The 14225-nt window shown below is 44.0% G+C and overlaps 1 protein-coding gene across 11 annotated transcripts in view; it reads right to left on the reverse strand.

Moving 5' to 3' along the window:
- The window catches only part of CPNE5 (copine 5), a 209361-nt gene extending 198951 nt beyond the window's left edge, over nt 1-10410 (reverse strand). For 2 of the 11 annotated variants that reach the window (XM_072641940.1, XM_072641941.1), the window contains exon 1: nt 9404-10386. In XM_072641940.1, coding sequence (XP_072498041.1) covers nt 9404-9498 — 95 coding nt within the window. In that variant the 5' untranslated portion in view covers nt 9499-10386. Of the gene's footprint in view, nt 1-9403 lie in introns of all 11 variants that reach the window. The other 9 variants (XM_072641945.1, XM_072641946.1, XM_072641944.1 and 6 more) reach the window with 6 other exon arrangements.
- Nucleotides 10411-14225: the final 3815 nt, after the last annotated feature.

Consider the following 14225-nt stretch of genomic DNA (forward strand, 5'->3'; position numbering starts at 1 on the left):
CAATGAATAAGTAAAAGGAATACATTCTTTTTAGGGTTGTTGACCATCCACCCAGAATAGGGTAACAAGACTAGGGAAGGGTCTGGAAATTGTCATATGAAGAGCAGTTAAAGAACTGGAGTTTTCAGTTGGGAGAAGACTTAGAGTTTGGGAGGAAAATGGGAGAAGAGGGTGGAGACATGAGGCCAGTCTTTAAAAACAAAGAACTATGGTGTGGATGAGCTTTACTTCAGAAGAACAAACTAGGACAAATGGGTGGATGGTATAGAGCCAACAGTTTTCAGGTGAATATAAGGAGATTTCTAATGACAAAAAAAATGCCCAACAACCAGCATTTATATAGCATCTACTGTGTACCAGGGCAGCTAGGTGTCCTAGTGGATAGAGCATCAACTCCGGAGTCAGGAGAATTTGAGCTCAAATTCAGACTCAGACACTAGCTGTGTGACCCTGGACAAGTCATATAATCCTGTTTATCCCAGTTTGTAAAATGAGGTGGAGAAAGAAATGGCAAAGCACTCCAGTATCTTTGCCAAGAAAACCCTAAATAAGGTCACAAAGAATTGGACATGACTGAAAGGATTCAGCAACAACATGAGGCAGACACTGCTAAGACCTGACAAATGTTATCTCATTTACCTCAAAGAAATCCTGAAAGGTAGGTGCTATTATTAAACCCATTTTACAGATGAGAAAACTAAGGCAGAGAGCAATTAAGTGATGTGTCCAGTATCACATGACTAGTAAGAATTTAAGGGCAGGTCTTCCTAACTCCAAGCCTAGCATTCTATCTGCTGTACTACCTAGTTACCTGCCTTGTAAGATAGTATCACTTGAAGTGTTCTAGTAGAGGATGGATGACTACGTGTGGGGGATACTACAGAGATAATTCTGGCACTGAGTAGAAAATTGAACTAGTAGTTAATGGCCCTTTAAGTGCTGTATTTCTATGATTCTAGGCACAGCAGGCAGGCGCACAACATAAACTGACTCCATACTGGGGATTTTATTGGAGTCATGGTAGCACAGTTGATAGAGTGCCAGACCTGGAGTCAGGAAGAGTCATCTTCCTAAGTTTAAATCTGGCCTCAGACACTTACTAGCTCTGTGACCCTGGACAAATCGCTTAACTCTGTTTACCTTAGTTTCCCCATCTGTTAAATGAGTTGGAGAAGGAAATGGCAAATCACTCCAATATCTTTGCTAAGAAAACCCTAAAACAGGGTCACAAAGAGTCAAACATGACTGAAACATGACTAAACAATAGCACCATTGGAGTCGTGCTAGATATCCATAGACCGAGTTTTTGTGACCCTCTGAATTTTTCCCATGACATCCTATTCTTTGTAAAACACAGATATTTCCTGTCACCTGAAAGGGTTAATGAGAATGTTCAAATCTTTACTGGTTTTCCCATCACTCAAAAGATAACCTGGCCTTCTTTGGTTGGAGTTGGCAATTAATGACTTGTGCACCCAAGATAGCATACTGCCTGTCAGATCCCACTCCTTGCCAGGGAGATTCCAGTTAGTGTTCCTTCCACCCTTCCTAGAACCTAGTAACACTGCCATCCTCCCCAGTACTTTGCCCCCAAAGGATTAGCCTTGCTTCCAGACCCTCCTCCCAACCCATTCCCCCAGCTCTCCCCACACACCAAAAGAACAAGAATTAGAACCATGTAATGCCACCTTGAAAAGATAGCCAACCACTGCCCTAGGGTATGGGAGCAGATAGAGAATTCTTCCCAGACCAGGTTTCTGTTGGGATATTTTCCTCTCCTTTGCCTCAGAGTTCTTTGGGCTGTTCACCCTCTTGCTCCGGTGGCTCATCTCAAAGATGTACACTTGGGCAAACAGCTCAAGACAGTCTGTGAAGGCAAGAGAAAAAGGCCAACAAACCGACACGAATGAGGAGGAGGCAAGCTGTCTCTGCGGTGTAATCCTAAGGGCCAGCCTGCCTGATAATCTCTTCCTTGAGCCCCAGTGTTAGAAATTACAATCATTTATAAAAATAGTCCACCTTATAGGAACTTTACAGCTGACAACTAACTCTCCACACAATGACTGGCAGTGCAAATATTAGCCCCATTTTACAGACAGGAAATTGAGGCTAGAAGAGGCATGGCTTGCATAAGGTCACACAGTTAGTGTCAGAGTTAGGTGTTGTAATCCATTTTAGGAAAGACATTGGGAAGTTTGGACATGTGCAAAGGAGAATGATTGTGATAAGGAGAGGGCTAGAAGCCATGTCCTAAGGCAGAAGTTCTCAGGCTTTTTGGTCTTGAGACCCTTTTACACTCTTAAAAATTATTGAAGACTCATGAAAGGTTTTATCTAACAATATTTACTGTATTTAAGCTGATCAATTTTTAAAATGTGTATTCATTTGTTTAAAAATAATGAACCTGTTGCATAGTTACAAAAATAGAGTATTTTATGAAAAATAACTATATTTTCCAAAACAAAGAACATTTAGCAAGAAAAGTGGCACTGTTTTACATCTTTTTACAAATCTCTTTAATGTCTTACTTAATATCTTAAGATAACTGAATTCTATTTGTTTCGGTATTCAATCTGTTGTGATATGTTGTTTTGGTTGAAGTATATGAAGAAAATCTGGTCTCCCGCAGATATGTGGTTGGAAAAGTAAGGATTATTTTAATGGGCAAATAACAAATTAGTATTATTATGAAAATAATTTTGATATCCTGGACCCCCTGAAAGGATCTTAGAGATTCCCAGGAATCCCTAGACCACACTTTAAGAACTGTTTATCTTAAGAATCATTTAGAGCATGGAAATCAACATGGGATAAGAGGGAACTGGATCTCAAGTGAGGAACTATCTGGGTTTAAATATTACTATTGTTAATTTTTATTAATAAAACTGTTTTGTGACTGTGTATTTGATGAATGTTTATCTTCTAAAAAATAAATAAATTCATTGGGTGCAAGGTCCGATGAGGTGTATATTTATGCCTCTGACGTTTGCTGAACACAAGATCCTGGGTAAATCACTCTACCTTCTAAGTCTTCGTTTCTTCGTAAATAATACCTTCCTCCTCAGGCTGTTTATAAGGATCACAAGAGTCAATGTATGTAAAGCACTTTGTAAGCCTTAAAGTTCTTTCTAAGGATGTCAGTTATTATTATGTTAAGCCTTAAGTTAGAAAAGACTGGGGGAGGTAGGGATAGACATAGGATACCTGCTTTCAAGTTTATAAAGGGCTAACAAGTGAAGGGAAACAGTTAGGTGGCATTGTGGATCGAACCCTGAGCTTGGAATCAGAGAGTCTCATTTTCCTGAGTTCAAATCTAGCTTCAGACACTTACTTAACTGTGTGACCCTGAACAAGTCAATTCATGCTATTTATCTTAATTTCCTCATCTGTAAAATTAGATAAGAAAATGGTAAATCACTCCAGTATCTTTGCCAAGGAAACCCTAAATAGAGTCTCAAAGAATACATGACTAAAATGACTGAACAACAAATGAAATGAAGGAAGGATAAGATTTGTTTTGCTTAGTCCTACAGAACAGAGCTAGGAATGATAGGTGGAAGGAAATTCCAATGAGGCAAACTTAGGCTACAAGTAAAGGGAGATCAAAAAAAGTTTTAACAATTAGAGATGTATAAAAGGGGGGAGGGAGAGGCAGAAACAAACATTTATTAAGCACGTACTGAGTACCAGGCACTGTGCTATGTAAGTGCTTTACAAATAATAGTTCAAAAGTGGAATAAGCCATCTCCAGAGATAGTAAATTCCCCATCCCTGGAAGTGTAAAAGTAGAAGCTGGATATGATCATTTGATGACGATATTGTGGAGGGGGTTCCTATTGGAGGAAAGGCTGGGTTAAATAGCATCTATTTGTTGTTGTACAATCATGTCCAATTCTTCATGGCCCCATTTGGGTTTTTCTTGGCAAAGATACTGGAGTGGCTTGCCATTTTCTTCTCCACTCATTTGGCAGATGAGGAAACTGAGGCATACAAGGATAAGTGACTTACCTGGGGTCACACAGCTAGTGAGTGTCTGAGGCTGGATTTGAACTCAGGAAGATGTCTCCAGTGGATGGACCCTAGGCTCCACCCACTGTGCCACTTGGCTGCCCAAATGGCATCCGTGGTCCCTTCCAAATCTGAGATTCTCTGACCATGATTCCAATGCTCTCTCTTCTCCACAACACTGCCTCTCATCAGAACAATTCACATTTCTATAGGGCTCTAAGGTTGATCCATCACCACCCTGTGAGCTAGGTAGGGCAGACATTACCAGCCCTGAAATTTAGGTTTAATGACCTCAGTATGGCCACACTGAGGTTCAGTTTTGTGTCTCTGGATTGCATGTACAACCTTCTTTCCACGAGCCTGTGCCATATGTCTTCATACACTATGGTTACTTTGATTTGTGTCTTATTCTCCTACCTGTCTTCAGGTTCTAGGAGAGAAGGGACTCTGTATCTTTCCTGATGCCTAGAAGGATTCCATCCACATTTGTTCAGTGGTGTCCAGTTCTTTGTGACCCTGTGGGCCATACTGTCCATGGGGTTTTCTTTAGAGTGGTTTGCCATTTCCTTCTCCAGTGGATTAAGGCAAACAGAGGTTAAATGACTTGCCCAGGGTCACACACACAGGTAGTAAGTGTCTGAGGTCGGATTTCACTCCAGGCTCAGTGCTCTATCCACTGAGTCCCCTAGCTGCCCCATCAGTGATTTTATATGTTTGTTAAGTTGGGTCTCAGAAGTGTCTCTACCTTCCCCCTCCACTGCCAGGATCTCCTCCTTAGGATACAGATCTCTAGAATTAGGCAGGGTCAAGGCTCATCCTTCCACTCAAAGAAAAAGAGAGACTTCCTTTCAGAGGTGGAGGACTACAGCTACGGAATGTTGCATACACTATCAGATAATCAATGTGTTGGTTACTTTTACTAAGCTGCCTTTTTTCTTTCTTGCCTGCTTAATCTTTGTTAAAAGGGGTTGCCTCACCAGGTAGGGGAGGGAGAGGGATATCACTGGAAATGAATGTGATACAAAAAAATTTAAAAATTTTTTAAAACAAACAAACAAAGGGAGCAATCAACCTGATGTGCCTTTTGGTGGTGGCTGGTTATGACTGTAAGAAAGCAGATCCAGGCAGAACCTGTGACATATGGTAAGAGGCAATGTGATCTAGGAGAAGGGGTTCAGGATTCAGGGTCAGAGGACCTGGCTCTGCTATTCATTGCCTATTGTCACCTAAGCCAAGTGACTTCACTTCCTGAGCCTCACAGTAAAATGAATGGATTAGACTTAATACCTCTAAGGTCCCTTCCAGCCATCAATCTATGATGCCATGAGCCTGTGAAATGGAGTTAGCTGTTAAACAGGAAATCATGGATCAGTGGACAGAACGAGGAATCTGAAGTCAGATGACCTGGATTCAGATTCTGGCTCTGATACTGACTTTGAACAAGTCATTTCTCCTCTCTAGGCATTAGTTTCTTCATCTCTCAGATTGGACTGGATGGTCTCATAGGTCCCTTCCAACTTTAAATCTCATACCTACATTATCTATGACCACAATCATCTTCTTTAGAATGTTTGGTTCCTTCTATGGCCAGTTTTCCACTCTGGAAGAGCCCTCCCTACCTCTAAACCCCAGCACTGAGGGCAAGATGCATCCTACCTCCAATCACTATCCTTCCTGTCTTCTCTCCTCTTCTCATTTCTCCCCTACCTCTCCTCCCATTCCCAACCCATCATCCTGGTGTCACAGATGATGCTGTAGGGAAGAAAATACACCCACATATCTCTCTCGCTCTCTCTCTCTCTCATACACACACACACACACACACACACACACACACACACAGAGTTTCTGCTCTACAAGTACCATGGAAGCCCTGCTCCTCCAGGAGTACCATCCACCAGAATGTAGACCAAGCTGAAGAGATGCTTTTGGGTATTGCCCAGCATTTCTCCCCTCTCCACACTCTTTCTTTCCTATCGCACATAAAACCATCAACAAAAAGACCCAGACACCTTAAAGAGGAAGGAAGATGTGTTTCTAATTCCAAGCCCACCCCTGGCATCATGCTCCTCTCTCCTCTCTTCTGCTTTCCTATTCATACCACCAAACACCTTCTTACAAGCAGAAATAAGAAGGTCCTATGTCCCACCTCCCATCTCCCCCTCTGTCTCTCCTCTGTTCTTTTATTAGCTGTTGTTGATTTTCAGTCAGTCATATCCAACTCTTGTGACCTCATTTGGGTTTTCTTGGCAAAAATACTGGAGTGGTTTGCCATTTCCCTTCCCAACTGATTTTACAGACAAGAAAACTGAGGCAAACAGGGTAAAGTACCTTGCCCAGGGTCACACAGCTAATAAGAGTCTGAGGCCACATGTGAACTCAGGAAGATGATTCCAAACCCATGCTTTGTCCATTGCACCACCTAGTTCCTCCTTTATTAGTGCTTTCCCCTAACTAGTTCTCCTCTGACCATGTCCCCAAAGATCTTGGGACCTGGGAGAAATTTCTCTTCCCAAGGCACTTCTAGCTCAAAAAGACTGACCATAGGAATACAGATTTAAAACTGGAAGGGACCTTAGAGATCACCTAGTCCAATCCCCTGCCCCCATTTTACAGATTAGGAAACCCAGCCTCAGAGTAATTAAGTGACTTGCCCAAAGTCACTCAAGTAGTAAGTGACAGGAGGACTTGAATCCAAGTCCTCTAACTCAAGAACCAGTGGTTTTTCCACTGCTTCTCAGACATCCCTTAGAGCTTCTAGGGTAAAGGCATTTCTGGAGACAGGACAGAAGCCATATTGTTTGATGGAAAGAGCACTGGATTGGGATTTTGAATCCCAGTGACATGACTTTGAATCATGGCTTTGTTATATATTACCCGTATAATCTTGGACAAATCATCTCACCTCCCTGGGCTGAAGATTCTTCATTTGTAAAATGGCAGCAGCAGGACTGGGAGAAGGTTAGAGGAAGAGGGAGAGGAAGAGGGTTTGAATGGATTACCTACAATCCTATGAACCAATTTTACTGACAACAGCATTAATTGAGTGAATTCACAGGAGTGAATAAATATAATGAGGAGGGGCCCCTGCCATCAAGAGACCCATAATCTTTTTGGAGGAAATTAAACATACACAGAAAGAATATCTGAAAGGAATTAAAATATCTGAAGGGGATTAACAAGCAATATTAATTATCAAATACATAAAGTAGTTTTGTGTTCAGTCATTTTAGTTGTTCAATTCTTGGTGAGCCCATGTGGGGTTTTCTTGACAATAAAAATAGTGATTTGCCATTTCTTTCTCCAATTTAATTTACAGATGAGGAAACTGAGGCAAACAGGTTAAGTGACTTGCCCAGGGTCACACAGCTAGTAAATATCTGAGGTCAAAGTTGAACTCCTGGCCAAAGTGGCCCATGATCCAAAAAAAAGGTTTAAGCACTATGATTTCTCAAGTCCCTCCTATCTCTCCAGCTCTAGCCATCAAGAATGCCAAGATTCTAAAGGCCAAGGGGGCCTTTAGAATAAAGATTGGGTCAAAATTGGGTGCTATTTATAAAGAAAGGCTTCATAGAAGGGACTATTAGGCTTGGTTTTTTAAAAAAAAGGAGGAGGCAAGAATGAGCAGAGAGGAACCCAGAGTACATTTTAGGGAGAGGGTATAGAGATAGCACATACTCTACCAAAACATAGGGAAAGGTATTATCACATCCATTTTCAAAGGACGGGTACTCAAATTCATATTGAGTGAATGAATGGTTGAGGGTACAATGATAAAGAAGAATAATGAAATATGGAGATTTTGAGAAGGGCCTTGAATCTAGCTGAGCAGGCGAGATTTCACATAATGAGCATTAGAGAATCATGGAGTAGAGGGTAATGACATAAAGCAAATGGTGTTTAAAGCCCATTCTAGCAGCAGTGCATAAGATGGATTAGAAGAGAAAACGAGTATGTGAAGGTTGTTTACAGGATCCAGGAGGTGATGAAGGCCTAGATAAGGTTGATGGCACCCACAATCCTCACACCAGGCTGACTTCACCACAACCCTTCGTAGGCTATAGGACTCAAGGGTTGAGAGAAGTCCTAATTTTTGACAAATTCCCCCATTCACAGATTAGCCCCTCTCTTTGAACAATATTCTTCCAACTAACTACATAATACCTATACTTCTGGAAGGTTGTCTGGGGAGAGGGTTCTGAGGGAATTCTGGGGATGAGGGTGTTAGATTCAAATGTGACTGATATGAAGTGGTGACCAAAGCTATAGGGATAACTCTAATGGATATATGGCAGAATGCAGGAAACATACACACACACACACACACACACACACCCCAGGACTCTTACAATTCCCACCATATTTCCCAAATGCTAGTAGAGTAGCTGGGTTGGAAGTCATTGTTCTGCCAGTCACTCTAAACTGTCTTAAGATGAGCCCACTTCTCTGATAGATTCCAGAACCTTGTAGAAACAAGAACAAGGGTGACCTTGATTTTAAGTGATGCTTCCATAATGTCGTGGTGTGATTTAGGGAGAAAGACAAAAAAAAATGCTTCTCTTATCCTCTGGCTTCTACCAGAAATTCCATTCCCTTTAGCTAAAGGCTGGGATCCCAGTTAATGGTCACTCTTCTTTAATGCTGTCATCAGCCATTTGCACCTCACTGGGAACGAGTTTATCAGCCTTCTTTTTCAGAGAACAACTGTTGATGTAGGAAGGGATGCTGAAATAAAAAACAAATAAGGAGACACGGGAGACTAGAGAGCCACTAAAGGGTATAGAATGGAGAAGCTCAGGCTGCTAGGAAGAAACCATCAACTTGACACTGGGGTGGGGGAGGGGCAGTTCAAAGACAAACCTAGATTAGACCCTAGATTTATAAAGAGAAGACCAAGCTGGGCATCAAGAGTTGCATCTCCTTAGACTTCACCGTAAATTTCTCTTCCTTGAGTGCTTGCCCTCCCTCCTTCCCATTTTTTTCTAGCTTCCTATATAGCCATACCACAGAGCACAAACTTTCCTGATCTGATCTAGGCTACCCTCACTCCTAAGGCATTATTTCGTACTTGGGTTCCCCTCACCCCATAACACATCCCACCTAGCAGGTCTCACAACTAAGGGCTGGGAAGGAGATACAGAAAAACTGGGTGGGGTGGGATTAGGACTGGGCAAAGCAGAGGTTTTGCACATCCAAGAGGAGAGACATACGAGTTCCTGGGAGACTCAGCTTTAGGGAGTAGGTGTGGTGGGGATACTCACACAGACATGGAGGGACAGAGGGAAGGTCCTGATTAGAACTGAGGCATAGAACCCAAGGGAGCTGAAGGAGTCTGTCAGTCCCCTGGGCGGAGAAGCCCCATTATTGGTCATTTGAGAGAGCCCTGGACACTCACCTGCAGGACACGGTGATCTCCACCTTGGTGGCTGGTATGCTGCCTGCCAGGGAGTCGAACTCACTCACTGACGCCATATCCTCCGGCTGCTCCATTGCCCAGCTAAGCCCCCAACACGATTGCCCACCCCCACCCCCCCACTCCTACTGCCCCCTTCCTCTGGGGGAAGGCAAAATGAAGCCTTTGGGGGCTTCTGGGGATTCCAGTAGGGCGGAACCAGCACGCGAGGGGTAGCTGAGTTCACCCCCAACTCAGGGACGATGGGCAGGAGAGAGAAAAGGAGGGAGAGAAGAGGCGTGGGAAGGGTGAGAGAAAGCGGGGAAGTGGGGGAATGAAGAAAAGGGAGAAGAGAGGATATGGAGAGGGAAAGGAGGAGAGAGCAGCAGCAGAGAGAGAGAGAAAAAGAGAGATGTAGGGAAATGGGTGGGGAGAAGGAGATGGGGAGAGGGAGGTAGGGATGGGGAGTGGAAAGAGAGAGATGGGGAGTAGGAGACAGAGATAAGAGATAGTATAAGATGAGAAAGGGGAACGGGAGCCGGGGGGCAGACGAAGCAAGAAAGGGAGACAGAAGAGGTGAAAGGGAGACGGGAAGAGGGGTGCAAAGGAGATGAGGAGAGGGCTGCTGGAGACAGATGGGGAGAAGGGTGTTGGAGAAGATGGAAGAGGGGTGGTGGAGAGGAAGACAGGAAGAGGGGGGTTAAAAGGGAGAATAGGAGAACGGAGAGGGCGGGACGGAGGAGGAAGAAAAGGGGAACCGAGCTCGATAAGTGGGGAACGCAGGGATCTAGGTGGCTGCGTGGTCGGGCTCCAAGGCTCGCCTCCCTCTAGTCTCCAAGCGGGCGAGCTGGGCTGGGAAACTGGCTGAGAGCGCCGCCTCCTCTGCTCCAAGGCAGCCGGGCTGCGGGAAAATCAAATTTCCCCAGCTCCAGCCACCTTCCCTACCCAGAACGAACCAGCGGGGTGTACGCGGATGGACTGGGGGAGTCCGGAGAGGAGGGGCGGAGATAGTTCCTAGAAGTGGCAGGATAAGGGCGGGGTCCTGGTGGGGCGGGGGATAGCAGTGGGCTCGCGTTGGGGGTGGGTCCCAGGCTGTGGGGCGGGCTGAAGCGGGAGGGGGGGGCCGTTTGGAAGGGGAGTGGGGAAGCAGGTTTGCTTATACTGGGAGAAGGCAGGCAGAGGTCTCGGTTTCTGGGTTATCGAGAGGCGGGGAAGGGGTTTGGTAGGGCCGAGGTTTGATGAGAAGCAGGACTAAGGTGAAAGGGGACGGATGGGCTGGAGAGGTGGACTGAAGGCTAGGGAGGATGCGTGGGGAAAAGAGGGACAGAGAGAGGTAGGAGATGGCGGGAGAAGGAGGCTGAGGTCTGGGGAGGTGTTTGTCACTAGGTTGGAGGAGAGGGGGAGGCTGAGGTCTCTGTGTGTTTTAAACAGGGCTCGAGGTTTATATGTTAGGGGAGGAAGGTGGAGGGCCGTGGAAGTATTCCTTAGTCTTGCAGCAAGGGGCATCGCGAGCCTAGTGGAGATAGTGTGTGTGTGTGTGTGTGTGTGTGTGTGTGTGTGTGTGTGTGTGTGTGTGTGTGTGTGTGTGTGTGTGTGTGTGTGTGTGTTGGGTGTGTTGGTCAGGTAAATCGGGGATTCCCAATGACGGAGAGATCAACTGGAGGGTTCACAAAAATGTATCTGTGAAGGGGGAGGGATCTAAGGTAAGTGGGGGTGGCGGGGCGCGTGTGTATGTGTGTTTTTCTGTATGTTGGGAGACGGCGAGGGCAGGGCATCCCAACATTCTGGAGGCAGTCAGCTAGCTACCTTTGCCTTTCTAATCTCTGGCATCAGTCTTGCGGTGATATATTGGAAAGATCATCGATCTGGGGTCAGAAGCCCTGGCTTCGAGTCATAGAATATCAGAGGTGTAAGGCAGTCCAGAAGCCACACATCAGACTCATGTGAGCAAGAATCCTCACGCCTGTCATTCACAAGTTGGGTGATACATAGACTCATGCGATGGTGTCCTAATTAATTGTTCTTCCTAGTACCCTCCCTTTCCCTTTCCAGCCCATCCTCTCTACACAGCTGCCAAAGTAATTTTTCTTCAACACAGATTGGACCATATCACTTATCACCTCAATAAATTCCTGAAGCTCCCTTTTGCCCTAAAATAATAGTAGCTAGGATAGATAGATACACAGATAGATAATATTTATATTTATGGCAGCTAGGTGCCACAGTGAATAGACCACTGGGACTGAAATCAGGAAGATTCATCTTCCTGAGTTCAAATCCAACCGCAAACACTTATCAGCTAGGTGACCCTGGGCAAGTCACTTCACCCTGTTTACCTCAGTTTCCTCATCTGCAAAATGGGGATAATAATAACACCTTCCTCCCAGGGTTGTTTTGAGATAATCAAATGAGATAATAATTGAAAGTATTCCGCACAGGCCAGCACATAGTGGGCACTATATAAACGTCAGCTATTATTATTAGCTATTAGTTATCATATAGCACTTTAAGGTTTTCAAAGCATTTTACAAATATCTGATTTTATCCTCGCAACAACCATGTAGGGGCTATTATAATCCCTGTTTTACAGATAAGGAAACTGAGGTAGTGTATCAGTGATCATTCCAACATACATGGGGGGGGGCAGACTGCTATCACAGGTTCTTAGATCTGCATTTATAAAAGGAAAGGCAACTTTTGAGGGGTCAACAAACACTTTAATTACATTCAACATAATTACATTCAACATACAGAGGAAATATAAGCAGAGAAATAAAGACCAACAGAGAGGACTCTTACTGCCTGCCTCAAAGCAATGTTGCTATATACTTTACATACATCCCTGGAACGAGAGAGCCTTTTCATCTGAGCAGCCAGGAGTCTGAACATACAGCCACTCAGAATCTTGACCAGGGAATCACAAGATCCTTCTCATAAGCGAACCCTCAAAGCAAAATACCAACCTACCAACATATGTATATACATATATATACCCACACACACGCATATATAAATATAAATAATGAAGACTCAACTCCTGATTGGCTCAGTCAGTAGGCATGAAACCTACATGACTCAGCACAGCTGTGAACTATCAGGGTTCAAAGAAGATTGAACCTTCAGATGCTCACAGTTTACCCTGAGCCTGGGAAAATAACTCCAAACAAACAAATTCCACTTTACTTGCTGTTACAGGTAGATACGGGTTAGGTGACTTGTCCAGGGTCACACAGTAAGTGTCTGGTATAGGATTTGAACTCCAGTATTCCTGATGAGTTCTAGCTACTATGTCATCTATCATAGTAGGGGCACAGTGGGACAGCTAGATGGCATCCAGGTGGCCCAGTAGATAGAGCGTTGGTCCTGGAGTCAAGAAGACCTGAGTTTGAATATGACCTCAGAAGCTTATTTAGTTGTATGACTCTTGGCAAGTCATTTAACCCTGTTTGCCTCAGTTTCTTCATCTATAAAATGATCTGGAGAAGGAAATGGCAAACCACTCTAGTGTTTTTGCCAAGAAAACACCAAAAGAGGTCACAAAGAGTTGGACACGACCAAAAGTAACTAAACAAAAATATTTCCATCCTCATCATACATTACTCCCCTTCTTCACTTTATTGTTCAACCAACCTGGTATTCTCTCTGCTCCTGTCACAGAGCACTCCTATCTCCTACATCCCCCAGTGCAGTTCTTTGGCATCATTGCCTCATCTCTTCCTTTAAAAACTACTCAAACACCATCTTCAGCCAGAAGAGATTTTCTCAATGCTTTCCCCCAACCCACTCTCACCTTACTGGTGCCCTCCCTCCATAACTGCCTTGTTTTAACTATCTTGTATCCACTTTACATTCATTCTGTATATATCCTTAGATGTATAAAAGTTGTTTCATCTATTAAAATGTAAGCTTCTTGAGAGCAGGGATTATCTCACTCTTTGCTTTATATGCATAGGACCTTACACAGTGCCTGGAATATGTTGGTCAGTCACATCTGACTCTTTGTGACCCCATGGACCATACGGCCATCTCCAGTCATCCTGATTGATATCTTGCTACTGGATCCAGATGGTACCAGAGGAGAAAGTGAGGTGATGACATTGCACAGTCAGTCTTCCTTCACTTAAATCCAATTCATTTGCATGCCATGGCATCATCTTCCTTGTGTCGTAATCCTTTTCGAGAATGAAGGGCAAACAGCAACAATCATGGACCATAGCACAGCAGACCCCTGTCCATGGGATTTTTCTTGGCAAAGACACTGGAGAAGTTTGCCATTTCCTTCTCCAGTGGATCACCTTTTGTCAGAACTCTCCACTATGACCTCTCTTGGGTAATCCTGCACAGCACAACTCATAGTTTGACTGAGCCCCTCCATCACAACAAGGCAGTGATCCAAGAGGGGCATAGAACATCATAGGGGTTTAATAAATGCTTGATGATTAATTGACTCTGACAAGTCACTTAGGTTCCTTGAGAGGCAACATGGCCTAGAGTTAGTGTTCCCAACCTATGCCCCTTGGCTTGCCATAAAGTTTCCCCCTACGCATTCAACAGGAAAAGAATCAGTTCAAGAATTCACCACACATAATGGCATACCAGAAATAAAATTAAGAGATTGATTTTTCATAAGGAAAACTTTATTTGGTACATAACATTGTTTCCACTAATAGGACTACTACTTTTGTGATATTTCAATAGGATAATTTATTCACAAAATATTCCCCATACTCCCTTGGCAAGCACCCTTGAGGGCCTCTCATTCCAGTTTGAAGACCCCTGTCTTAAAAGACGAAGAGTTCCCTTGGTGTCAGGAAGACCTGGATTC

The sequence above is a fragment of the Notamacropus eugenii genome, chromosome 2 (assembly GCF_028372415.1).
Source record: "Notamacropus eugenii isolate mMacEug1 chromosome 2, mMacEug1.pri_v2, whole genome shotgun sequence".
NCBI classification, from domain to species: Eukaryota; Metazoa; Chordata; class Mammalia; order Diprotodontia; family Macropodidae; genus Notamacropus; species Notamacropus eugenii.